At 36.6% G+C, this 24761-nt stretch overlaps 4 protein-coding genes across 16 annotated transcripts; 1 reads left to right on the top strand and 3 right to left on the bottom strand.

Annotated features, from left to right (window-relative positions):
- The first annotated feature begins 1216 nt into the window (after positions 1 to 1216).
- LOC102630187 (4-hydroxy-3-methylbut-2-en-1-yl diphosphate synthase (ferredoxin), chloroplastic) lies at positions 1217 to 8019 on the top strand. Of its 4 annotated transcripts, none has more exons than XM_006488044.4 (20): positions 1217 to 1382; positions 1884 to 2116; positions 2515 to 2672; positions 3159 to 3265; positions 3353 to 3453; positions 3533 to 3609; positions 3820 to 3939; positions 4033 to 4263; positions 4557 to 4673; positions 4775 to 4849; positions 4934 to 5011; positions 5105 to 5164; positions 5249 to 5311; positions 5551 to 5695; positions 5843 to 5981; positions 6485 to 6562; positions 6645 to 6804; positions 6906 to 7004; positions 7116 to 7220; positions 7491 to 8019. In XM_006488044.4, exons 2-20 carry the CDS (start codon positions 1906 to 1908, stop codon positions 7590 to 7592), a joined length of 2226 nt encoding a protein of 741 aa, XP_006488107.1. In that variant the 5' UTR covers positions 1217 to 1382; positions 1884 to 1905; the 3' UTR covers positions 7593 to 8019. The 4 variants fall into 4 exon arrangements, with proteins under 4 accessions (XP_006488107.1, XP_006488105.2, XP_006488106.2 ...); XM_006488042.4 differs by having other exon boundaries at positions 1218 to 1382; positions 1888 to 2116; XM_006488043.4 differs by lacking the exon at positions 1217 to 1382 and adding an exon at positions 1453 to 1517 and having other exon boundaries at positions 1888 to 2116.
- A 2889-nt stretch (positions 8020 to 10908) lies between these two features.
- LOC102629898 (alpha carbonic anhydrase 8-like) lies at positions 10909 to 11816 on the bottom strand. Its single transcript, XM_006488041.4, has one exon. It carries the CDS (start codon positions 11548 to 11550, stop codon positions 11074 to 11076), a length of 477 nt encoding a protein of 158 aa, XP_006488104.1. The 5' UTR covers positions 11551 to 11816; the 3' UTR covers positions 10909 to 11073.
- Positions 11817 to 13313: 1497 nt separating this feature from the next.
- Positions 13314 to 17015, bottom strand: LOC102629426 (protein disulfide isomerase-like 1-4). Of its 2 annotated transcripts, none has more exons than XM_006488040.4 (12): positions 16332 to 17015; positions 16067 to 16196; positions 15780 to 15945; positions 15571 to 15689; positions 15341 to 15421; positions 15060 to 15146; positions 14845 to 14919; positions 14683 to 14751; positions 14514 to 14594; positions 14297 to 14431; positions 13850 to 13906; positions 13314 to 13757 (listed from the first exon to the last, which is right to left on the bottom strand). In XM_006488040.4, exons 1-12 carry the CDS (start codon positions 16892 to 16894, stop codon positions 13560 to 13562), a joined length of 1761 nt encoding a protein of 586 aa, XP_006488103.1. In that variant the 5' UTR covers positions 16895 to 17015; the 3' UTR covers positions 13314 to 13559. The 2 variants fall into 2 exon arrangements, with proteins under 2 accessions (XP_006488103.1, XP_006488102.1); XM_006488039.4 differs by having other exon boundaries at positions 15571 to 15692; positions 16332 to 17014.
- A 523-nt stretch (positions 17016 to 17538) lies between these two features.
- LOC102628577 (probable serine/threonine-protein kinase PBL28) lies at positions 17539 to 23531 on the bottom strand. 9 transcript variants are annotated; one of them, XM_025101690.2, is made up of 11 exons: positions 23362 to 23531; positions 22628 to 22688; positions 22142 to 22284; positions 21494 to 21629; positions 20289 to 20623; positions 19159 to 19394; positions 18809 to 18935; positions 18651 to 18722; positions 18383 to 18560; positions 18081 to 18213; positions 17539 to 18013 (listed from the first exon to the last, which is right to left on the bottom strand). In XM_025101690.2, the coding sequence occupies exons 3-11, from the start codon at positions 22224 to 22226 to the stop codon at positions 17771 to 17773; spliced, it is 1545 nt and encodes a 514-aa protein (XP_024957458.1). In that variant the 5' UTR covers positions 22227 to 22284; positions 22628 to 22688; positions 23362 to 23531; the 3' UTR covers positions 17539 to 17770. The 9 variants fall into 9 exon arrangements, with proteins under 9 accessions (XP_024957458.1, XP_024957457.1, XP_015388847.1 ...); XM_025101689.2 differs by lacking the exon at positions 23362 to 23531 and adding an exon at positions 22790 to 23242; XM_015533361.3 differs by lacking the exon at positions 23362 to 23531 and adding an exon at positions 22802 to 23242.
- Between the last annotated feature and the right edge of the window lie 1230 nt (positions 23532 to 24761).

Here is a 24761-nt window from a genome sequence, read left to right as displayed (position 1 = left end):
GACCAGATGGGTTTTTACTAAAGGCGGCCAGCTAGGCAGCTATCTCGCACCTACCTTCCACGAGACTTAGCGCGTGAACGAGAAACGCGTGATATGGGCTTTCATACTAAGTGGGGTAGGTGGAGTTTCTCAAAACGGTTCATCAAAAGATTTCTAAATTCATGAGACTCCCGCTTCACTCGAGCGTTGAGTTTGTGCTCTTCTTGGTTGCAAGTTTTGCATCGAAGCCCTTGTAAAATATACAAATTCAATGCATCAAATAAGTTTTGTAAATTGTTGATATTCCGTGGTTGGCGCGCAGGTTCGGGAATCGGTAGGTAGCCTCTCTTGAATTGAAATTCTTGTGCGACATTATTAGTATTTGAATAATATATTTTATGTTAGTGGAACCATAGAAAATAGGATATGAATTGTAATTTAATATTTATTAGGTCCATTTTTTAATATTTTAAGAGTTGGGGTTTGATCTCGACGTATTATAATTAAAATCTAATATTAAAATATACCCTAAAAAAATAAAAAAATTACTCAAACAACGATTAATATACGGAGACTCAAAATCTTAACTTTAATCATGAGGTGAGAATGTATCCTATTAGATTAATTAGTAAATTTTATAATTATGACTTATTAAAACGTATTTTGTAAGCTTAATTTAAAATTACAACTACGACAAAATCATTTAACAAAAGCACAAATGCACAATGACAAAATATTTGTCACCTCAATTTCAAGACAACTAAAAATTTTAATTTAGAATAACTTTGAATTAACAACCACCACGCGTCAATATAAAAAATCCCCAAATGTCAAAGAAAAAATAGTTGTATATCAAACAAATTCAATGAAGTATTGAAGTAATTAAATACTGATTAATTGACATTAGTTGCCGTCTGTGTTGAATCATTTTCATTTAAATATTATTGAACTAGATAGATTTTTTTTTTAATTTTTTTAAAAAAATTAGTCAGCTCAAAAGCTTTTACATCTCGTCAAACAAGTTCTGCGCCCGCCACTGTCACACAGTTTGAAGTACCTGCCGAGTAAAAAATAATTAAAAAAAGGGGAAACGATAAATATTCTAAAAGATGGGGGGGCAGCCTGCAGGATCAATTCCGCATGCATGGACAAAAGGAGATGCATTTTAAAACACGATTTTGTCAGCATTCAGCGACGTGATTTAAGAGAAATTGACCAATAAAATAAAAATCCGCCACCGAATGTCTTATATTTATGTAAATCCTTGCAAACGGATCCCTCTCCAAGTTTTCAAACACTTTAACAACCACGAGTTTTATTTGTTTGTTCGCTTTGCTTTCCACTCTCCAGACTCATCACATTTCTCTCTCAGAGTTAGTTCTCACTTCTCAGCATTATAAAAGGTAATTATTAAAGCTCTTTTAGTTGATCGATTTTGTGGGAACGAGTGAATTTTCTTTTCTTTTTTTTGTTTGAAAGGGCGATTTGTTTGTAATTTTGCTTGAAGTTCGCGTTGAATTGCTTGATAATTAGTGAAGGTACTACCACTTGGACGGTAATAGAGTCAGTGAGATGTGCTGTTTGTTTGCTGAGATTTTTTTTTTTTTTTAAATTACAGAGAAAATAGTTTGAGGTCATATTTTAGCTGAATTTTTTATTTTTTATTTTTATAAAAAAACGATGATTGTTTCTTTGAGAAACTGCAAGTTAAAAAATTATTTCTGGAATGATTTAAAACCAAAGAAAAAAAAAATTCCCTTTCGTGAAGGCTTTAGGATGAATTCAGAGGATCAAATAGTTGCAGGATGCTTGGATGAGTTAAATTTTGTACCCGATCTTGAAATTTGTATTACTGTTATAGTATATAACTGACTGTATTGAATTTTTGTTGTGGGGCTTGGAAGGTAGGCGTAGTATTTTGCAAAGATGGCGACTGGAACCCTGCCCGCTTCGTTTCCGGGCCTAAAGAGCAGAGACTCGGGCTTGGGGTTTGCGAAAAGTGTGGATTTTGTGAGAGTTTGTGATTTCAGAAAGTTCAAGTCTGGCAGAAGAAGATTCACTGTGATAAGGAATTCATCAAATTCCAGTTCGGATATCGCTGAGCTTCAGCCTGCATCAGAAGGAAGCCCCCTATTAGGTATATTATTTTTGACATGTTATGTTGAATATTTTGTAATATCCTTTTGGTAGAAAAGGCTAAGAAATAAACATTTGTAGCTATTGAGATCCTATGTATTGTGTTCTTTAGCTCCCTTAATAATAAGGAAGAACCATTTAAGCTTAATACTTGAGTTCCAGTTTTCTTTCCATTTAATGGTTATTAATGAAGTCCAATTTGTAGATCCAATATTAGTAAATTCCAAGGATACCTTGATGTATAAATCTGAGGACTAATGGGGACAAGAACTTAGTTGAAAGTGGCGTTTCACTGCCTGGAAGTAATAGAGTTAGGGTGCCAAATTAAATTTTCATATGCATATCTTTCAGCCTTTATGCCTGGTTTGTCTAGTCTAACTAATCATTTATTGAATGTAGTTCCAAGACAAAAGTATTGTGAATCCATTCACAAAACTGTCAGAAGGAAGACACGGACGGTGATGGTGGGAAATGTAGCCATTGGCAGTGAGCATCCTATTAGAGTTCAAACAATGACTACAAATGACACTAAGGATGTTGCTGGAACAGTGGAAGAGGTTCTTTGAATTTCTTTCAACTTGAGCTCTTTATATATGTGCAATTGTGTTGAATTCTTATTCACATTGTTATGCCTCTAGGACCAAGTATATGTACTTTTATCATATTTTAACCAATGGAAGAGATGATTAGCATGTGGCGCTTGAATTTTAATAATCTAATCAAGAATGAGAAGAATAGTCTAGGTAAGAAGTGAAATATGAGTTTCTAAATGCAGTTATTGTTGCCTCAACACATTGCTTTTAAGTGCATTATAGCAGATGCAGCAACTGAAATGCTGCTAAACAACTGCCGCTACTTTTTAAACTGCATTTATAGACATAAAAATGTATTTTCTTTTGGTTGATACTTGGTTCCAAAAAATCTTGAATCTTCTTCATAGAGATGCCAACAGCTTTAACCTTCTTATTGATGGAACTTTGCACATACAGTGCTGGTATTGATTGTCAGGTAGCTTATTTAGTTAACTGTTATGTTTTTGGCAGGTAATGAGAATAGCAGACCAGGGAGCAGATCTTGTTCGGATCACAGTTCAAGGGAAGAGAGAGGCAGATGCATGTTTTGAGATAAAAAACACACTTGTCCAGAAAAAGTAAATCTGAATTATTGTGAGCATTTTCTGAAATACGAATTTCATTTTTAATATGAGAATTAATCATATCTCTTTCCATTTCTGTAGCTACAATATACCTCTGGTGGCAGATATTCATTTTGCCCCTTCTGTTGCTCTACGAGTTGCTGAATGCTTTGACAAAATCCGTGTCAACCCAGGAAATTTTGGTATACAGTTGCTCAGTTATTTTGGTTTTATATAGTTGATCTCAAATATCCTGAGTTTTAACAAGGTGATTTGTTGCAGCTGATAGACGGGCTCAGTTTCAGCAGCTAGAGTACACAGACGATGAGTATCAGAAAGAACTTGAGCATATTGAGGAGGTCAATATATGCTTACTCTTATGTTGTTTTAGATTAAAACCATGAGTTTCTCTACAAGAACTGCGCTAATTTTGTCTTCTCTATAAAAATGGCCATCTCATAACTTGCCACAATATGGAATCAATCAGTATCATGTACTTAACAACATTGATCAGTATGTACCTTCTTTTTTCAGTATAATCACATTCTCCCCCTCTTTAACTACCACAGGTTTTTAGTCCATTGGTTGAGAAATGTAAAAAGTACGGAAGGGCAGTGCGTATTGGGACTAACCATGGGAGCCTTTCAGATCGTATCATGAGCTACTATGGGGATTCTCCTAGGGGAATGGTAACCATTCTCTCTTACTGCCAGACAGCTTTTGAGTTTGGTTATTTCTAGCTCTAAATTCTGATGCATCACACTTTTGGTGATCTACAACAGGTTGAATCTGCCTTTGAGTTTGCAAGAATCTGCCGGAAATTGGACTTCCATAATTTTGTCTTTTCAATGAAAGCAAGCAACCCAGTCGTAATGGTCCAAGCATACCGTCTGCTTGTAGCTGAAATGTATGTTCATGGTTGGGATTACCCATTACATTTGGGAGTGACTGAAGCTGGAGAAGGTGAAGATGGTCGGATGAAATCTGCTATTGGAATTGGTACCCTTCTTCAGGTACGCATTTAATCTAAACTTAATGTGTAAAAAAAGTAATTAGTTCAGAATTCTTGTGTTATTTCATTGTGATACTATCTTGGTCTGTATCAATCTTGGTCTGTATCAGCTTTCAGTGATATCTTGCTTTTCAGATCTCCATAATTTTAATTTTAAAGGAAACCTGTGGTTACAGTTTCTGAAACTGAAAAATCGTAACGAAATAAATCAGTCATGTGGGTGTGTGATCGTGCTCCTTCAGAAAATTTTCTTAGTGCCAAAACCTGTTTTCATATAGAAAATTGCGTATGCAGGATGGTTTGGGTGATACAATCAGGGTTTCACTTACGGAACCACCAGAAAAGGAGATTGACCCTTGCAGAAGGTTGGCCAACCTGGGTATGAGAGCAGCTGAGCTTCAGCAAGGAGTGGTAGGATTTTTATAATATCATTCATCAGTACTTATGCTGTTTTTACTACTTTAGATTGAAATCATTTTTACTCTCTGTTAATGGAATATTTTAATCGACAGGCACCATTTGAGGAAAAGCACAGGCATTATTTTGATTTTCAGCGTCGTTCTGGTCAACTGCCAATTCAAAAGGAGGTTTGCCCTTGACTGCCACATAGTCCCAAACTCCTCGTTGGTCTCTAACTTTTAAACAGATATTGATTATTCATTATGTCATAGGGTGAGGAGGTGGATTACAGAGGTGTTCTGCACCGTGATGGCTCAGTTCTCATGTCCGTTTCTCTGGATCAGTTGAAGGTAATTGCTTGGAACTAATCTTTCCCCATTTTTTGTCCCTTGATTTTGGAAGGAATTGGGAAACAAAAACTTCATCAATCTTCTTTTCCTCAGGCACCGGAATTACTGTACAAGTCACTTGCAGCAAAGCTAGTCGTTGGCATGCCGTTCAAGGTCTATCCTTACTCCATGTTTTGGAAGTAAATATTTATTTCAAGCAAGTGGGATTTTTACTGACACAATTCGATTTTGTTATAGGATCTAGCAACAGTCGATTCAATCTTGTTAAGAGAGCTTCCGTCAGTTGATGATCATGATGCTGTAAGTGGCTTATGTCTATGCTTGATTACCCTGGGGAAACATATCTGTTTTTGTCCACAACAACTCCCCCTCTCCCGCCCCCCCCCCCCCCCCCCCCAAAAAAAAAAAACTGTTCCTTTCGTTGTCTTTCCGTAAAACAGTTGTGCCTTACTGTGTTCGTAAACAATTTTACATCCCTTTTTTCTAGTTGTTACTTCATTGAATGAAATGACATATATTATCTTTTGTGTTGTCACCAGCGTCTAGCTCTGAAACGGTTGGTAGATATAAGTATGGGAGTTATAACTCCTTTGTCTGAGCAGCTAACAAAGCCACTGCCCCACGCCATGGTTCTGGTAAACCTTCAGGAGTTATCAACTGGCGCATACAAGCTTTTGCCAGAAGGTGGGTTCTGTAATAGTTTCTGAAGACCGGGTTCTCTATTGACCTCATCCTTTTCTTAGTTAATAATGTTTGTTCTTATTGCTCAATATTCTTTTTTCTTTTTGCCAAAATTCAACGCTTATCGCATATTACTCGATTCTTGGTCAGGAACACGATTGGTTGTATCATTACGCGGTGACGAATCCTACGAAGAGCTGGAAATCCTCAAAGATATTGACGCAACAATGATTCTTCATGATTTACCCTTTAATGAAGATAAAATTGGCAGAGTACAGGCAGCTAGGAGGTAATAATTTTACTGACTTGTGAATTGGAAAATTGTTCATCGATTGAGGCAATAAGCCAATACAATGAGAATATGTTGTAATGGTCTGCTCTTGAACATGTATGGAATTATTTCCTTGCTGAGTTGTTGGGAACAAAAGTTGAAAGAAGCTCTAGGGTTGTGCTTTCTCTGTGATTGAGGATTTCTGAATTCAAAGAGAACATCTTCTTTTGTAATATGTTCTTTTAAATGCTTACATAGATAGATAGACAGATAGAGACAGAGAGAAAGCTCATGTTTAAGATCATTGATGTCTTTGCTTCAATATTTAAGATAATTGAAACTTTTGCTGTAATGACCACAGAAATACTTATCTTTAAGATAACTAAACCCTGAAATGGCACCTTGAGGCCTGATCCAGTTTATTTGCTTGGGCACCACTATTTTCTTCTGCTGGGGTCCTATATTTAAATTAGCAGTCAGTTTCCTGGTGCTAATGGTCCGTATATTTATGTTTGCTGCAGGCTATTTGAGTATCTATCAGAAAATAATCTAAACTTCCCTGTAATTCACCATATTCAGTTTCCGAATGGGATTCACAGGTAACCGGAGAAACATTGCAACTTCTTGACTATGATGGAAGAATGATTAGTTTTGGTTTTAACATTTTTCTTGTATTTTCAGGGATGACTTGGTCATTGGTGCCGGTTCCAATGTAGGAGCCCTTTTAGTCGATGGACTTGGAGATGGTTTGCTGTTAGAAGCCCCAGGACAAGATTTTGATTTTCTGAGGGACACATCTTTCAACTTACTACAAGGTTGCAGAATGAGGAATACAAAGACGGTATAAAGTTTTTTACTTGAAAATGAACATAATTCAACAACTCATAGGTGATGGTTGATGATGGTCTTGATCTTTTCTGTATCTTCCTAATCATGCTACAGGAGTATGTCTCATGTCCATCATGTGGTAGAACTTTGTTTGACCTTCAAGAAATAAGTGCAGAGATACGAGAGAAAACATCGCACTTGCCCGGTGTTTCGGTATTAACTTAATCCTTTGGCTCTCTGATTAGATGATGTTGGGTGTAGTGATTACTTTATTCTCACAATCAAGATTAGTGACAATACTTCTCCTTTCTCGCACTTTGTCAGATTGCTATCATGGGTTGCATTGTCAATGGACCTGGAGAGATGGCTGATGCAGACTTTGGGTATGTTGGTGGGGCTCCTGGAAAGATTGACCTGTATGTCGGGAAGGTACTGCAGCTTTCCTGCTTTGGAACATTTATTAATTCTATAGGGGCATCATTGAAATTTATATATATATATATCTGTGTGTATATGTGTAAATATATATATATAGTACAAATTCCACTTGTGTGCTGCTAGGCCAAGTAACTAGCAATTTCAAGCTAGCATATTTACATATACAATTAATCGACTTGGTTAATCAACTTCCTTCTTTAAATTATGACTGTTGCTGCAGTTCCAATTATCCATATTGACTTTTATGTTGGAACATTGCAGACTGTGGTGAAGCGTGGTATTGCAATGGAGCAGGCAACCGATGCCTTGATCCAACTAATAAAGGATCACGGGCGCTGGGCGGAGCCTCCCGCAGAAGAGTAGGATATGGTAATTTCCATCAACAGATATACAATAAAGACTCAGTTGAAGGGAGACCACCATACCCCAGCTGTTGTATATTAAATTCCACATGGCACAAAAGACTACACAGTAATAGCAGATCATATAAATTTTTCCGTCAGATGGAGCATCTATAGTTCACCAAGGAAAGCGTTATATGTTCCTCAAGTGTATGCAGATAAAGCTGTAACACTCCCATTAGTAACAAGTCCAATGTTTCCTACATTTTGTTTTCTTACACAAACCAAATAATAATGTATTTCCTATGGCATATATTAGCTTCTAGTGAAACCACTTGAGTTATGTCTGTGGGTTTCTCTTCTATGAGAAATGTTTCAGAAAATATACCTTCCTTGAAAAACATGGCGTGTGAACAATTTTTCAGGTGAATTTGTGACTTTTGTTTTCATCATTTGGAGTACCGGAGACGGGAACAGCCTCTTCGGCTAGTGGTTTTTTTGGGTCGTTAAGATCCATGATTTTGGGTCTTTTATTTTGTACTATTGCATAGGCGTTTCAATTTACTCGGCCTCTCCACTTTGGAACCACAACCTTGAAAATGACTTGCCTTGTAGCCAGAAAAGGTTGTCTTACACTCCACTAAAGACATGACAACCCAAATAAACCGTCCAATAATCCCTCTCTGAATTGTGTTAATAACAATTTAGTTGAAATTATTATCATTCTACAGAGCATTAATTCCATGAATATACAAAGAGAGAGTAATTTACAAAAGTAACTTTTCGTGAGTGCTTTTGAGTAAAAGTTACAGCCGTAAGTACAATGGCAGCTAATTTATAACTTAATATTTGTATTTGTAGGACACATCAATTTCAAGAACCTCGAATTTTAACCTATAAATACCACCATTTAGCCATGTTAAAAACAACTCTCAACGCCACGTACAAAGTCCGTTTGAACTCTCTGATTATCTTCAAATTATTTGTAGATACTATTAGCGTGGGTATCCCAACCTACACGGATGTACTCGTAACCTTACTCATTATAGCACAGCATCTTCGCCCAAGTAGACAGTGATGGCTACTCTTAAATTGGGTGAAGTTTACTCGCAACCAAAGTAGTTGCCCATGGGAAATCTCATCCAAGACCTCGTAGGAGCAGACTATGGATAAAAAACTACATATTGATTCTTATGCTTTTGCATAAACTATGACAAAAGTATTTTTTTTTTTTTTTAATCCCTATGCATGCAGGTAGCCCACTGAAGTTTATAAAGAACAGAATAGATTGACCAAGTGAATTTTCCATACAAGTACAGTCTGATATTGAAGGAGATGGGTTGATGGATAAGCTTGAGAAGATCACTTACGAGATTAAATTTGAGCCAACTCCAGAAGGTGGAAGCAGAAATAAAACATTAAGCACCTATTATATAAAGGGTGATAATGTTCTCACTGAAGAGGAAATCAAGAGAAAGCCTTGGGGATGTACAAAGTTCTTGAAGCCCACCTCCTTCAGAACCCTGAGGCTTATGTTGAGTTGAAGGTGAATTTGAATAATAATAATAATAACAATAAATAATAGGAAGAATGTAAAATATCAAAAAAGGAAAAAAAAAAAAAAAAACTATGATATGGGTGCTTGGCTTCTGATTTCGGCCCCGCCTATGGTCGATTTTGGCTATGATGGAAACAAGGTCGCCCACCTTCTACTGTTTGTGATATGTTGTTAATGTTTCTATAAATAAGGAGAGAGAGAATCTACTTTCGCTTAAATTTCAAATCAGGTTGTATTCAAACATAAAAGTTTGGCAATAATTTTTTAATGTTAACTAGATGCCCATTGAGATAGCCAAAAGTACATTCGTTTATAATGAAAGGATTATGATTTTTGCAAAGCTATAACTAATTTAAGGGTTCGGTTATCTTAAAACTGTTCCAAAATAGAACACCCCTTTATAACCATACAATCAAAATTATAATGAATTTTTTATTATTTATCATTTTACATATGTGGTTGAGATTCGTACTCTATTATAAATCAACTCTAAAATAGCCATAGCCCAAATTTAATTTAGGTAGATTGCATAAACCAACAATTTAATTCAGGTTGTCTCTTAATAATGTCATATGGGAATTGCTTGCTTGGAAGTTTAAACACAACATTTAAAACGTTTGGTAAAATAACACCAATTTTTTTTACTTGGAATAAATATCTATCTCTGATTAGGAAGATAAATAGGGATGAATTCAAAAAAAATGAAAATTCACGTGACTGAAGATTACAACTGAAGGATGAACGCCGCTGATGCAGTATTGATGTCGTTAAATTTGTTCCGATGACACAATCTCTGCCTTAGGATGGCCGTGATGCATATAAAACAGGCAAGGCAAGAGAAATAGCAACTTCTCAACTGACTCAACAACTAATATTAGACAGTTTTTTTTATACAAGAAAAAGGAGTCGTACGTGTATAACATTGACTTTTTGGCTTTGTGTGAATTAAGGCATTTCATAAAGGAAAGAAGGAAACTTCTCTTTTTCGTCCTTAGTAAAAAGGCCATTCTCTCAAACACCTACTATAAGCTGCGGCATAAGGAAGGATTCAGTGCTCTTCAGAGTAAAAATAAAAGCGGGTTTGGCTATATTAGAACTGCTTTAATATAGAACACTCATTTATAATCATTTCATTAAAATTATAATAATTTTTTTACTATATATCATTTTGCGTGCGTGTGGTCGTGATTTATGCTCCACTTTATTAGCTCTAACGTAGCCATAGCCATAGCCATAGCCAAAAGAAAAAATAAATTCTGATCAATATTTCAGTGTTCAATCTAAAAGCATGTCTGACCAATAAGGGCTACTACTAATGCCAAGTACACTAAAATTAAGAAAAGCCTAACAATTGAAGTCAACACTTCAAGTAGGGTGTTTGTTTCCCACGCCTAGGTCGGGTGGTCAATACTCTTTTCTGCCATAATGCCGTAAATCACACTTGTCTTCAATGAGGATTTCCGAGTTATACTTTAATAAATCCTCAACTTAAGGAGTCATGGTATGAACTTAGAAGTTGCAATGTTATATTTATATAATTTTTAAAAGAAAAAATTATTTGTTAACCAAAGATGAAAACTAAAGCATAAACACAATGGTTGCAAATATTCCCGAAAAAAAACAACCTCGATTGAAAAATGGATTAATTAGACTATCAACAGTATCAACTGTGTTCCAAGATACGTGTAACCCAGAGAAATCTACTAAATACTAAAATAATACTACTCATTCAATAAACAACGTGGTCTAATAATGATAGTAATACATGACTCACTAATACTATTATTATTATTATTATTATTATTCAACCAAACTATCATATAACCCAATTAAAGCCAAAAAAAAAAGAAAAAAGAATGAAGAATCAATACAACAAATCACCATACTCAAGCTAACATCAATATAACTAATAAATTATCAAAAAATAAAAATAAAATGTAACCTTTTACAGAAGCTCCGTCCTAGCGGCGTAACTGTACTGAGCCCTTCTAATATTATCTTGCCTCTTCTTATACACCAGACCTCCAACGACAACCACACCCGCCGCCAGTATCACCCCCAACGCTATTCCCGCCTTCTTCCCTCCGCTCATTCCCCCGTCGTCTCCCCCGGGAGATCCGACCCCGTCAGCATTGATGTTACTGTGGTTCAAATCACTCACTTCCGCCGGTGCCGGTGCCGGATCCGGAGAAGGAGAAGGAGGCGAAGGCGACGGAGCGCTGCTCAGATCTGACGGCGGAGGCGCTGGAGGTGACGAAATCGATGAGATTTCTGGAGCATGATGTGGAGGTGCAGACACTGGCGCCGGCGACGGTGCCGGGGAATCTGCGGGATGTTCCGGCGACGGTGCCGGGGAATCTAATGAAACGACGTAGTGTAAAGAGAGTAGTAAGCAGAAACAAATCAATGTGGGTGCGGACATTATCGTTTGTTCGTTGATGGTCAAGTGAAAGTCTGCGAGTGTTCGAGGCTTGTGTAAGGGGTAGATCTGGCGGTTTTTATACAAAAATGAATTGGTAACGGAATTTGAGAACGAATCCGATCTCGACACGTATGATCGGATGGCTTTGGGGAATTTTTTTTCCTTTTTTTTTTTTTAACTCTTTTTCAAAACGGTGTCGGGGCAGGGAATGGGGGCAGGGAATGCGGGATTGAAAATTCAAATGATGATGGATTTTGATTTTTTTTTTTAATTAAATAGAGAGAGAGAGAGAGAGAGAGAGATTTGTGGTTGTGTTGTGTACTTAAAGGGCAAGTAAAGAGAGATTTGAGTAATAAAGACTAAAAGGATTAAAATAAAGAGTGGAATTTATTGCTAAAATGAAGTGATTAAATGTGAGGGAACGTAGAATGTGGGGTGGGATTTCGTTTTCGGTAGATTTATTATTTTATTTTGAGTCAACAACTTCTGAACATAAACTAAAACTAAAACTAAAGCAAAAATGTTTGAGTCGGTGGGTGCATGAATTCTGTAATTTCTTGGTCAGTTAGGTTTTGGGTTTGATGTCCATGTACTCCGGCCAGCCGTTTTGTTGTGGGAATTGTCAATTGTCATGTGTCCTAAACTTTTTATTAAAGTTAACGGGATTTTATATTTTCGATCAAATATTAATTATTTTATTAAAAAAAGGGGTCTATCAATATTTGTATTTTTTATTTTCTTAATGTATCACATTCACGTAAATTTACTCGAATAAATTATGAAATAATTTGCTCTACGAGCCACTATAGCAAATTAAACCATTTTCAATATTTTGTCAAGGCCAGTCTTACCTCTTGAGTCTTGATCCGTAGGGACACTATTTAAAATGGAATAGTAAATTGTCGATGCAGGCAATGAGCACTGAGTTAAAGATTACGCACTGGCGCCGCATTTTGTGAGAGTAGACTTCCACCACTACTACCACTTAAACACAATTTACAATGAGTCAGTCAGTGGTTTCTAAACATTACAAGTGCACATGGAGTCACATGATGCCCAGCTGCCCAACGACGGTAAGCAGTCTCAACTGAAACAACCAATCCAAAAGCAAATATTACAAATCTCTGTTTTGTCTGAACCCCATCGATAGAGTTAAGTAATTGCCCAATAATTAAAGCCAACTGTCCAAATATACAATATGCCATAAAGACGTAAATTTTGTTTAAATTCCTCTCTTTTCTTATAATATGTCACTTATCATTAATTTACAATATTGTATAACATGTCACTATTATTAATTTACAATACGTGAAGAAGATGCGAGATAGTTTAGCTAAATTAAAATCATAGTGCTTGTGACCCATTACTAAGACTGGATCTAATATAGCCACGATCACCTTTCTACATTCCGTCGCGAAGAAGGCTCCAAATGAGTACATCTCAAAAATCAAAATCTAACATGGTATCATAGGTTAATTCCATTTATGGCCGCTCCGTTTTGGTATTGTTATTAGGAATTTGTGACTCTTAAACTATTTGATGAACACTGATGGCTATGATTTGGAAACTGAGATAATTTATTGTACAGTCGTTTGAAGTGGGACGATTTTAGTAGCTCTAGCGAATCAAATAGGATTCATGCTGTACCTTATCATCTGTAAAATGTGAATGAAGGTTTTGAGTATCTAGAGACATCTTTGATTAGCGAAAATGGTTACCAGAATGAGGAATTATTCAATAAGCAGGGAACAAAGGGCAGAAAATTCAGCAGAAACAAAACCTCAATGATGATACATTTCTCTTCAGAATGAAATGAAAAAAAAAAAAAAAAAAAGAGGCGCGGTGTTTGAGGTTTTTGAACGATCAGAAATTCATAGATTCTGTTCTACTCTCCCACTCTAAATATTCAACTATATGATAAATATTTCTTTCTAGTACCTGATGACTGATAAAAGGTACATAATTTAGCATTACACCTGTTGTATATCATCTTCCTTGTTTTAGGCAAGTTACAATTCGTCCTTCACATCTTTGTCGCTACTGCTCTCGTGGCTCTCTTTGATATCCGAGGACTCAGCTTTTGGTTCTGAAGTTGGTTTCTCCGTCTTGGGTGCTGATGTTGGCTTCTGGATTTTAAAGGGGATTGAAGCATTTTTCTTAAGAAACTTGTACAATGCCACCACAGTACGGTCAACATCTACATTGATCTGTAAACACCAGAAGCCAGATAATTTTTGTTAGCTTTATTCCTACTAGGTACAGTGGATTTGTAAAAGCAGTATAGAAAAACACAGCTTACAGGATCAAAACTCTTGTTTCCAGCTGGGAAGAAAAGAATTGTTGGGAATCCATCAGACTGGTCGATTGGAAGAAAAAACACATTAGTGCAAGTCATCAGGAAGTAATAATATTGGCATTCACAGTTTAAATACAAGTTAGGCTCCAAATACTTGCCGAACCAAGAAAAATTAGAATGGATCAACATAATCCAAAACCAGTTAAAATTTTAACACTACTATAAAATCCACCAAATTAAAGAGGAAAGAAACAAAATGAGGTAGTACTGCTGCTTTCCAGCCAAGTGTTACCCATTCAGGGAAGGTCTAAGATATCTCAAAAGTCCATGGGCACGAAGGGAAGGGCCCTGTTGATCAGTTCACTACTGCTGTTGAATGGAAAATATTCAACTAATAAACAAGATTCTGGATATTTCAATTACAAATTATAGATTGACGTCAAATATTACCTTTGCCCTGTGATGTTCATTTGTCGTGCCATCCATCTTAGCGATAACAATAGAATCAACGCCACGTAGATGTTTGGCCAGTTTGTTGTAGGTTGGCTCGAAGGCTTGGCAATGCCCACACCAAGGGGCATAGATCTGGCATGCAGACCATGTATTAGAATCCATGAACAAGGAGAGCCAAAAATTATATTTATGTTTCACAGACTACATTTTATACCTCCAGAAGAACATCCTTTGACTCATCCAAGACAATTTCATCAAAGTTATTTCCAACCACTATTTTCACATCTCCATCATTCTACAACAATCAGAAAAAGGCAATAAGTTTTACATAGCAGCACTATGACAACAAATCAACTCAGAAAAAGCCAAATACAAGAACTCACAGTTTCTGGAATTGGATCAGACTTAAAGAAAGGCTTAAGCTTGCCTTCGAGGAAATCCTCTCCAAAAGTCTGAGGATGAAAAAAAACTAAAAAGGTTAGCTGAAAGTTATCCTCTTCCAATAAGCATTAACAAATAGAATTAAGACGAGAGAGAATTTCCACCTTAATTTTATCCAAGGTCAACTCTCCATCCAGGATATGTTTTTTAGCGTCATCATTTCCCGTGTATGCAAGAACCTAAATGGAATTAAATACCAACAAATAAATCAGTTCCATTGTATGTGAAAAAGTTCTAACAATAATTTCAATTCGAGAAGAGAGACTGAGAGAGAAAATTTGTACGAACGAAAAAGAAACAGAACGTATGGAAAGATTACTTTGGGAGCTTCCCCAGTGATGCCAAAATACTCTGAAACAGGCTTTCCGACATCTTCATTATCCATTTGGACATACACAAAAATAAGCTGCAATAAGTAGAATGACACGAAACTCAGTAATGCAGTGAATCTCACAACAATGAAAAGATAACAGTCAGCAACACAGCGAATCTCACAACAGTGAAATAGATAACAGTGAATCTTTTTGTGTGTTGCTTCTTTATCTTCAAATCCAAGCAGTACAACTTTAGTAGCAAGTGTCAAAAGTTTATTTATGTTACCTTTCCCTTGAAAGATTTTGCGGCTTCTTCGAATACTGGTAAAAGCTTTTCTGAGTCATTTGAAACAGCAAACAATAGCAGCTGCACATAACAGCCAAGCTATGTCAATAACATCAACATTTGAAGCTAAACTTTTTTATTTACAATATATTTTGTTCAAAAGTAACATTTGAACAAAATATGTACACATGCTTTATTTACAAGTTCAAATGCATTATACGGCAACATACCTGATTCTTAATTGGACTTTCAAAAACTGAAGGGGCATTTTCCCTTGTAAAAATGGTAACTAAAGGAAGCTTGTTTGAAAATACAAAATCAGCAATAGTAGACTTATCAAATTTCCCATCTGCTGAATTAGGAAAATAGATGTAAGATTAATACTCCAGCAGAGCTAAAATTCAAATTTAAATGAACAGCAAAAAAGGAAAAAACTAACCAAAATAGCTTATTTTCTCAGTCTCCTTCTTAACCATGACCAGAGCCGGGCGATTGACTTTAGAATCAAGGTGGAAAATCTTTGCCACATCAGGATTTGTAGTTTGATAGAAGTTGACATCATCTTCAAGCCTTGAAGCATCTGCAAGCACCTCACTCTCAGAACCCTGTCAAGATTACCAGAATAAACCAATACTGAGTCATGAACAACGACAAGATTCTTGCACAGCAACAGCAATTAACTGCTCGAGCAACTTCAAAGAACAAGCAAACAAACAGAAAACATACCACCAATGAGTTGAGGTAACCCAAAACAACTTTAGTTTCAGAAGTCAATACGCGCTCGGCTTCGTCCAATGTGGTAATGTTGTATATACCAGGTCCTATCTTCTTCTTAATCCAAGTCACTATAGCATCTCTAAATTACACACGAATGCAATTGATCAATCATCCCAGAGCACACTTCCATCATATAATTCAGATTTTCAAAACAAAAATACAAAAAATCCAAAATTTAGTATTATTTATCTATAAGTAATCTTTCACTACTTACTTGGTGCGGCCGCCATTATAAGCTTTATGCTGGCCGTCGACGAAGAAGTAAATCGTCGGGAAGCCCTGAACGTCGTACTCGTGCGCCAGCTCATTCTCTTCAGTCGCGTCAACTTTAGCCAAAACCACACTTTCGTTGGCGGACTTCAGCTCCGTAGCGGCCGCCGCGTATTCCGGAGCCAAGGCCTGACAGTGTCCGCACCACGGCGCGTAGAATTCAACCATCACGAACTTGTTGTTCTCGATGACATCACTAAAATTCCTTTCCTTCAAAACAACGACGTCTTTGTCATCGATCTCCGGCTCCTTGTACTCGGAGTCGTCGAAATCGTGGTAGTTTTCGTCGTCGAAGTCGTCGGAGAAGTCATCGTCGTCTGGATCGCCATCCTTCTCGCCGAACTGGTGGTGCGATGCGGCTTTGGATTTGGTATCGGCGTCGGCTTCTTCGAGGAAGCTGAGATCTTCGTCGTCGTCTGAAGCGGCGTCGTTTTGAGATTTGGCGAGAGCGGGAGAGAATAAGAGGAGAATTGTGAGTGAGAGAAGGAGAATGTAGCGAGTTGACATTTTTTTCTTTCCTTTCTCACGCTGAGTTCGAGATCTGAGTCAACTGCCAATACTCGATAGAATGAGAGAAGGAAATCTGAGAAGGGTTTATGTTATATAAAAATGAAGGAAGTGAAGTCACTGAAGTTCAGTTGAGTTCGCATCAAAATGCCGTCGTTTTATTTCAATAGAGTTTCATTACCAAACAAAAACCGGTTGGCCGTTTGACCATTTAGGCATGCTTGACCGCAGGGACCATGGTATTCTTTTAATTTTTTTCATCAAATTATTATTATTATTATTATTTTTAATTTCCATTAAATTTGTTTTAAATTATTTTCTACCTCAGTTTAATGGGTCAAATTTTCCAATTGTTACCAATTGTTTGATGTCGGAGAGCGCAAGTGTTTAGGCTGCGAACAATGACATGCCATGACAAAAGAATGATTTTCTGTTAAGATGGTAAATCTTGTAACTAAGGTTTGTATGATATTTGAAATTTGATAATAATAATTTATTAAACTTCTGATCTACAATTTTTTCATTGAGTGATGATACAATCATAAATTTTTATACAAATTTATTTTGTACAAACTGATGTGATATTAATTTATTAGTTGAATGAAAATATAAAATAATATAAATAAATTATGTATGACAAAAGATATTTAATTCAACCAATCAATTAATGTCGTATCAGTTTGTACAAAATACATTTGTTCAAGAATTTGTGACTATGTCATTACTCTTTTTCATCTACCGACATTCTTTGGGGGGGGGCGGGGGGGGGGGGCGGCTGTTGTACATCGAATCGAATTTCCTTGTATGCTACAACCAATAAATCAATAAAGAATCGAGTTAAAAGGCCGTTTGTGAGAGGATGTACCGAGCTCATGCTCATTTGAAGAGCTCACTTCCGAGTTTTACAGCATCTATTTCTTCACCAAATTCAGAATGCAAACGACCAATTTCCCTCTCTTGAATCCCTTCAAGCTCCCCAGCTATTTGCCTCATCGACGGCCTTCTTGAACTAACATCTACACATTGCAATGCCAACTCCATCATCTCTGTTGCAGCACCAACTGTTTGCTCCCCCAGTGTTTTGTCAACATACTTGCCAAGATCACAGCTTCTTTTCACCTTCAAAACAAATATAGTTATACTAAGAATTGTAGATTCTACCTTGGCTTAATGTTTTTTGCTTTACCTGCAGTATTAAATTTTGGTCCGAGTTTGAATGATTCCTGCCATGTGCTTCACGTCCACTGATCAACTCTAATAGAAAGACCCCGAAACTGTACACATCACTTCCTGCTGAATAATTCTTTGATAGATTTAACCTTTTGGAGACATAAATGATTTAGATTAGACATCAGTAGCTCAAGAGATTCCAGGAATTGATACAAGTTGCTTATGGAACAATCTAGTTGAGACTTTGTTTAGCTTAATCAAGCACTGAAAAAAGCTGATACTGCTGGTTACTGGTGGTTCATAAGAGATGTTACATACTCTGGATCAAGAAAGCAGTCAACGGCTGAAGTTGATCCTGCGTGATGACTCCCCGTTACCAATTTCAACAGTCCATAGTCAGAAACCTTGGCTGAGTAATTTTCTTCCAGAAGGACATTGCTTGTCCTGAAGTGCATGTGAAAGAGAGGAGGAACCAAACTGTGAAGATGTTCAAGTCCTGATCAAATATAGAGGTATGATTGAAAAACTTGAACTGATTCAATGTGCAGCAGAAAGTGGGGAAGGAACATTAATTGGTATACATTACCTTTAGCTGCACCTAAAGCAATTGATAATCTTTGCCGCATGGTCAGTTTCCCAATAGGCAGACCTTCACTATCTGGAAAAAGCAAATATGCCCTTGAAAGAGAAAGATAGAGAGAGGCAGGTCAGGCAGGAAGGATGAGGATGAGATGAATGGATTACCGTAAAGGTGATTTTGAACATTTCCATTAGGGATATAATCATAGATTAGTAGTTGTTGGTGGTTCTCTTCACAGAATCCTACAAGCTTGACAAGATGCCTGTGATGAACACGAGCTATATGCTTCACCTGTAGTGCATCAAGGCAACTTAGCATGCTAATGAGTTCTGAAATGGAAAGAATTTTTAGGACACCAATATTTTGCATATTGACTGAAATTTGAATAATATGTACAACACAAGTCCTTGAAGTATGATCATGGTATCTGAATGGAACAATTCAAGCAATAGAAGTATCAAGTTTTCTGTCATCCAAAAGCAAGATGGAAAGACCTTCCGAGTGCAAGTGTTACCTCATGAAGAAAATTCTGGATTTGGGTATGCAGATGTCTCTTGATGACCACAAGAGATCCATCTTGAAGCAATCCCTTATATGCTAAACCAAATGAACCTTCACCAATGATATTAATTTCACTGAAATTGTTTGTAGCATGTTTTAGCTCCAAAATTGTTAATTGCTTCAAATTTTGTGTATCAATTGGAGAGACAGCACCAGGATAAGGGGAAATATCTCCTCTTTCCAGCTCAGCTGCAGATGGAAAAAGGGAAAGCCTGTTAATAATATTTATCTGAGTTGCTAGAGACCAACTTCACTTCAATGGACTATTTTTCCCATAGCATTGAAGCTGCATAGAGTTAATTTTTATAGCAGCAAAGACAAATGACATGTAAATGCTAGTTCAAGACCTAAGACCAGATTTAACCTTAATGTCACCACATTCAAAATATATCCAGTAGAAAGAGAACAGAGATGGTTATATTTTCTCACATCTATCCTAAATCGTTCCAAACAGTTGCATCTGCGGATCTTTCTAGGATGATAATATCGATTATATCAATCTGTTTTGCAAGCATGATCAATAAGGCATAAAGTGTTATTGTCCTGAAAATATACAGGAATTCACCTTGAAATAATCTTAGTAAAAGACAAAAATATACAGGACTCAGACATCCCCCACTAGCCTAAAATCACCAAATTCCCAACTGCCACATATACCAAAAGTTAAGGCAACATAAAATCCGGCAGAAGTAGGCCATAACATAGACATAGTTTGTTCAAATTCAACCCGTCTCTGGAAAGCTGCTCCAATGGAAACCTTTTCTAGCATTCAAAATCTGTTACAGGTTTGTTTCTCTATCAAATTATTAGATGTGAAAAAGCTCTCTCTTTTGGAAACTTTGGAGCCCTCCAAAACCTAAAGCTTTCTTTTGAATTTTGACAGTTAAAAGGCTTGAAGTTAGCAGATAAGACTAAGTTATGCCATTGCCCTTATGTGACTCAACAATGGGAAGGTTTGTGTATATGGGGATCAAATTATCAATAAAACATCCAGCATCTCATCTCAAGCTTCCATCCCAAATAACTAAGAAATTGATCTGCATTATTTTTTCCCCTCTCTTATAGTATCGAGGGTCAACTTACCAGAAGGAGATGGTACAGAAGATTCTCCCTCGGATCGCCTTATTCTTCTTTTAACACACATCAAGCATATGTAAACAAACACCACAAAGCCGATCACAAGCAAAGCTGCGACAACACCACCCACTACTGCAGCTAGTTTCTGTTTTCTTGGTCTCTTAACATCATCCTGCTGCAATGGTGTTAGTGTTGGAATACCATTGTCCCCACCAATTGATGATGCTATCCTCCTGTTTCTTGATTTACAGTTCTTTTCTTGAAATGGAAATTGAGAGTTTGAGGGGAAGAAATTTGGATTAAAAGAAAGGGCACAGATTTCAGGAATCCTGTGGAAGATCCTAGAATATCATTTAATTATTACTAAATCAATAGATTCTAGAAAACCAGTGAGTCTTTGCTGGAGCATAATAGATAATCATTAAATACGAAGGAAAAAAAAATGAAGGGAAACTCTAATCCAGTCACTATTCAATTCAGAGATTTACTCTAAAGAAAAGGATTAACAACTAGTCAGACAGACTACCATATTCAGTATCAATACAGCTATTTGATGAGGCAACAAATGGAGATTAATATACTACATCATTTCAGATGTGAAAGTGCTACTGAACCTCTATCATTGTCACTATGTTTCCGACAAGGTAAAGAGAAATAAAGAATGTAGTTTCATCCTGTAACATAAGAAGATCACAAATGATACAACTCAAGATTCAGCAGGTCATGCAGAAGACACAGTTTTAGCTAATATTCTCGCCATTACAAATTCTGTGGGTCGTTAGAGCATATAGATAAGTAGATGAATGCATTTCCACAAGTGGAATGAGTAAAATTATTTGGTTACTCAAGACATAATATATGGAAAATAACCTTATCAGGGAGAGATTTTGTCTGATCATTAGTTTTCTGATGAAATTTGTTCAAGTCACTGCAATCTATGCTCAGAAGGTAACTAAAATATGTTCAGTTTAGAGTAATTCCATATGGTGTTTTCATTATATGTTGTTACAGAAGCAGAAAAAAAAAAGCCAGTTGTCTGCGCTATATCCAGGCAATCTAACATCTGTATGTTATAGATGTATATCAGTTACACTTTTGCTTGCTATTTCTGCTATTTTCTGAAGGCAAAATTTTACGCAAACAGAGTATGGACAAAGCATATAGAAAGTGTGTCCACCACATAAAACAGGAGAGAGAGAGAGAAAGCTTACAAAGAAGCAACACCTGGGTCTTTTGGTTCATAACAATTGAGACATGCTCGTTGTCTTATGCATGGATACCTCCCAATCCTCCCACTGGATTGTCCAGGAGTGCCTAGTGCACTCTTGCAAGCAAGTAAAGCTTCAGCTGCGGTGGGAAAACAAGGAGTTATTATCCTTTGGTGGCAATCCTCTTGTCATTTTCATCACGATGAAAAATGTTGAAATTGCTAATGGGTAGAATTCAGCTAGTTGAGTACAACTCACCAAATTCAAGATGCCTTTGGCATACCTTGTGGCTGAACATAGAGGCGGCCAAAGGTTTATAGGCCATGGAAAGAAATAGAAAACAACTGGTGTGGTGTATTACAATAATATTCAGAATAAGGGATTCTGGTTCCATATCAGAATATATATAAACTAACAAAAATTCAAAGTCATACTCATAGACCATACATCAAGTCCGTTCACAATTCGGTGCTAGTATGAAATGTTTCAAGCAAGCAAACATGCTAAGCAGTGTCTGAAGAGGCACTAAATCATATTGTAGCAACTTAAGTCAGCTTGCAAAATCATAAATTTCTGATCAAGGCTTGTGTAACATCAATTCAAGAAAGAAGCAATAAATGCTAGCTTACAGTGAAATGAAAGAAGGCATACCATAAACTTTGTGGTCTGTACCACTGGATTGTAAGAGCTGAATCAATAAAAGCAGTGGCAGTTGTTGCCACCAGAACAAGTGCATTGTCAAACGAGCATCAAGCCATGGAGTCCCCCCACAATTAATTACCGTCAAATATCATCTGGGCATGAAAAAAGCGTCTATTAAAGTTGAATCTCAAATACAATCACTGAACCACAATAATTTGAATAGACTGAGCGACAAAATAAATACAAGCCCAGCTGCTTGTATCAACTATCAACTACACGGGTATACTTTGCATCAAAATAAGTCACTTTTTGAAATAAAAAGCTTCTGTGTGTGGCAGCAGATCAGAAAACGTGCAATTACTTATCAAAACAGATTTTCTAATATGTAACCTAATAGGATAACAATGTGGAAACAAAAATCTTTTCTTTTTTTTTTTTTGGGTAGAAATAGACATTCAAAAAGAAACACATGGGCAGTTTCATGACTGAACTTACTAATAAATGAGATGAAGGGGTTTGAACATTGAATAAGAGCGTAGACAGAAAATTCTTCTTTCTGTAAAAGATAAAGAATAATGGAATTCATATGTCATATAGCACGAATTTCAAGTTACTTTCAATGAATTCAAACCTAGAATCAATTAGCTGGATAAGTACTAGGAAAGTTACTATATGAGGACACTAAGCTCTGAGGACCCAAATTGATTGAATCAAAGCTTTGCTTGTCCATAATTCCAGCTAAGCGGAGATAAAGAATGGCTGTAGCAGACACCACAAGATGCTGTCTTTATTGAAATGGACAGAGGCATCTCTGCTTAAGCTAAACAGCTAAAACCCCACAAGCACAAAGCCTTGTTTGACAGAAAAATCCAATCACAAATCCCAAAAGATTCTCACTCTAATCTCATAAAGCTAATGTCTTTCAATCCACAGAAATGTGTTGAACTTGAGCGACAACAAGCTAATGATTTCTGTCTTAAGATAAATTTTGGAGTGCATTGAAAAAAGAAAATAAAAAAAATCAACGGCATGAGCTCAAACTGTTGCAAGACAGAGCAATTGCAACCTAAAAAAAAAGGAACTATTAAAATGACATAAAATGCATTATGGAACTGTTGTTCCGCAAACAGTTTCAAAGATAAGTCATCATTAAGGGCATATATATAGACCAACATGCAAGTACCCACTAGTCAAGAAAATTTGAAAATTGACTAAATCTAAGAGAGTACCATTAAAGCTGTCTTTGCTGTTTGGCAGCGAGCAGTGAAGCTGAGGAGAAGCATCAATAAATAGAGAACAAAAGCAGCTTTTCAGTTTAGCTTACTAGCTTTGATCAGATGGGATATATAATAGACGTTTTTACAGTTCCCAGAGACAGAGAGGGTCTCCTTTGTATGTATGCAACTTTTTCAAAAAGCAGGTAAAGACGAGTACGTAGATTTAATGCCAGATTGAACATACTATATCTCAAGTGGGACCAAATTTTACACTATGAGGTGAAAGTAACAGTTGTTTCTTCGAAAATGTAGTTTGCTTTTTCTGGCTTCCTCCACATGCCGTGGATTATGTCGCCTGTAATGACCATATCGCCATTGCTTATGGACCAACCATATTTGCAAAATTTTCTGCCCATTTTTAGTATTTTATTAAAAAATTAGAAGTGTAATTTAAATCACTCTGAAGGATTGGCACAAACTTGTGGTAATTTTTTTATCTTGATGCGAGCAGGGACGTAGCGAGGAATTTAATTCACAAAAAGCAAGTTGAATGAATGCGACTGTGAGTTAATTTCACCCAATTTTGCATGCAAGCGGTCCCAAAAATTAGCCTGCATGTTCGAACATGTTGTGCTAAATTGAAAGACTCCATCAAATGATTTTGATAGGATGTGAATTCAATGTTGACGTAAAATACTTTAAATACACGATTGACGTAAGAATAAAAAAGATAAATAAATAAACACGACTTAGCTTAGCAATTGATCTACATCCATGTTAATATCTATCATGTTTACCGTACATTAATAAATTTGAAAACTCACAATAAATCAAATGAGACATGGGCTGGTGAGAACATTTTTCTTTCTTAGAGATAGTAAGAAAGTTCACATGATGCGTGTTGTAATGACTTAAAAGCAGCTGCATATATTGAGGGAAATTGTACCCTAAGATGAGCAGGGAAGATGGTTTCTCAGTGCAATGAGCCGATGTGAAACGTGCAACACTCAGTAGGATGAGGCAGGGGAGCAGTTAATGGCTGTCAAATTCGTTGTCTAGAAGGAGGGAAAGAGATAGTTTAGGACCACTTACAAAGTTGGCAGCAGCTGCAGCGACATTCACATGAAATATTAAGATTTAAGAAGAAGAAGAAGAAGAAGAGAGCCTGTGGAATGTGACTTGTGAAATTTGAATGTCACGTATGGAGGCGCTGGTAGCATGGTGGCTCTGGCTCACATGCACGCTCGCTGTGCCATTAAACGCCTCTCCAAAAGGGGACTCAATCTAAACTAAACTAACTTAGGACACTTTATCCCTCATCATCAACCTCCATGTTTATTTTGAAACAATGGAAGGAAATGAGAGAAGAGGAAATAAGGAAATGAAAAAGAAAACAAGGAAAGAGGATGATT

This window comes from Citrus sinensis, chromosome 8, assembly GCF_022201045.2.
Source record: "Citrus sinensis cultivar Valencia sweet orange chromosome 8, DVS_A1.0, whole genome shotgun sequence".
Classification (NCBI taxonomy): Eukaryota; Viridiplantae; Streptophyta; class Magnoliopsida; order Sapindales; family Rutaceae; genus Citrus; species Citrus sinensis.
Note: the sequence above shows the minus strand (reverse complement) of the source record. Positions and strands in the feature narration are given on the sequence as shown.

Coding starts and splice junctions, on each gene's coding strand:
- LOC102630187 (XM_006488044.4), top strand. CDS start 1,906: ATGGCGACTGGAACCCTGCCCGCTTCGTTTCCGGGCCTAAAGAGCAGA. Junction 2,117..2,514: donor AGAAGGAAGCCCCCTATTAG/GTATATTATTTT, acceptor TATTGAATGTAG/TTCCAAGACAAAAGTATTGT. Junction 4,264..4,556: donor GAATTGGTACCCTTCTTCAG/GTACGCATTTAA, acceptor TTGCGTATGCAG/GATGGTTTGGGTGATACAAT.
- LOC102629898 (XM_006488041.4), bottom strand. CDS start 11,550: ATGTCCGCACCCACATTGATTTGTTTCTGCTTACTACTCTCTTTACAC.
- LOC102629426 (XM_006488039.4), bottom strand. CDS start 16,894: ATGTCAACTCGCTACATTCTCCTTCTCTCACTCACAATTCTCCTCTTA. Junction 16,197..16,331: donor TATAATGGCGGCCGCACCAA/GTAAGTAGTGAA, acceptor TGTGTAATTTAG/AGATGCTATAGTGACTTGGA. Junction 13,758..13,849: donor GAAACAAGAGTTTTGATCCT/GTAAGCTGTGTT, acceptor TGGTGTTTACAG/ATCAATGTAGATGTTGACCG.
- LOC102628577 (XM_025101690.2), bottom strand. CDS start 22,226: ATGCACTTGTTCTGGTGGCAACAACTGCCACTGCTTTTATTGATTCAG. Junction 18,936..19,158: donor TCCAGAATTTTCTTCATGAG/GTAACACTTGCA, acceptor GATGCACTACAG/GTGAAGCATATAGCTCGTGT. Junction 18,014..18,080: donor ACCAAAATTTAATACTGCAG/GTAAAGCAAAAA, acceptor TTTGTTTTGAAG/GTGAAAAGAAGCTGTGATCT.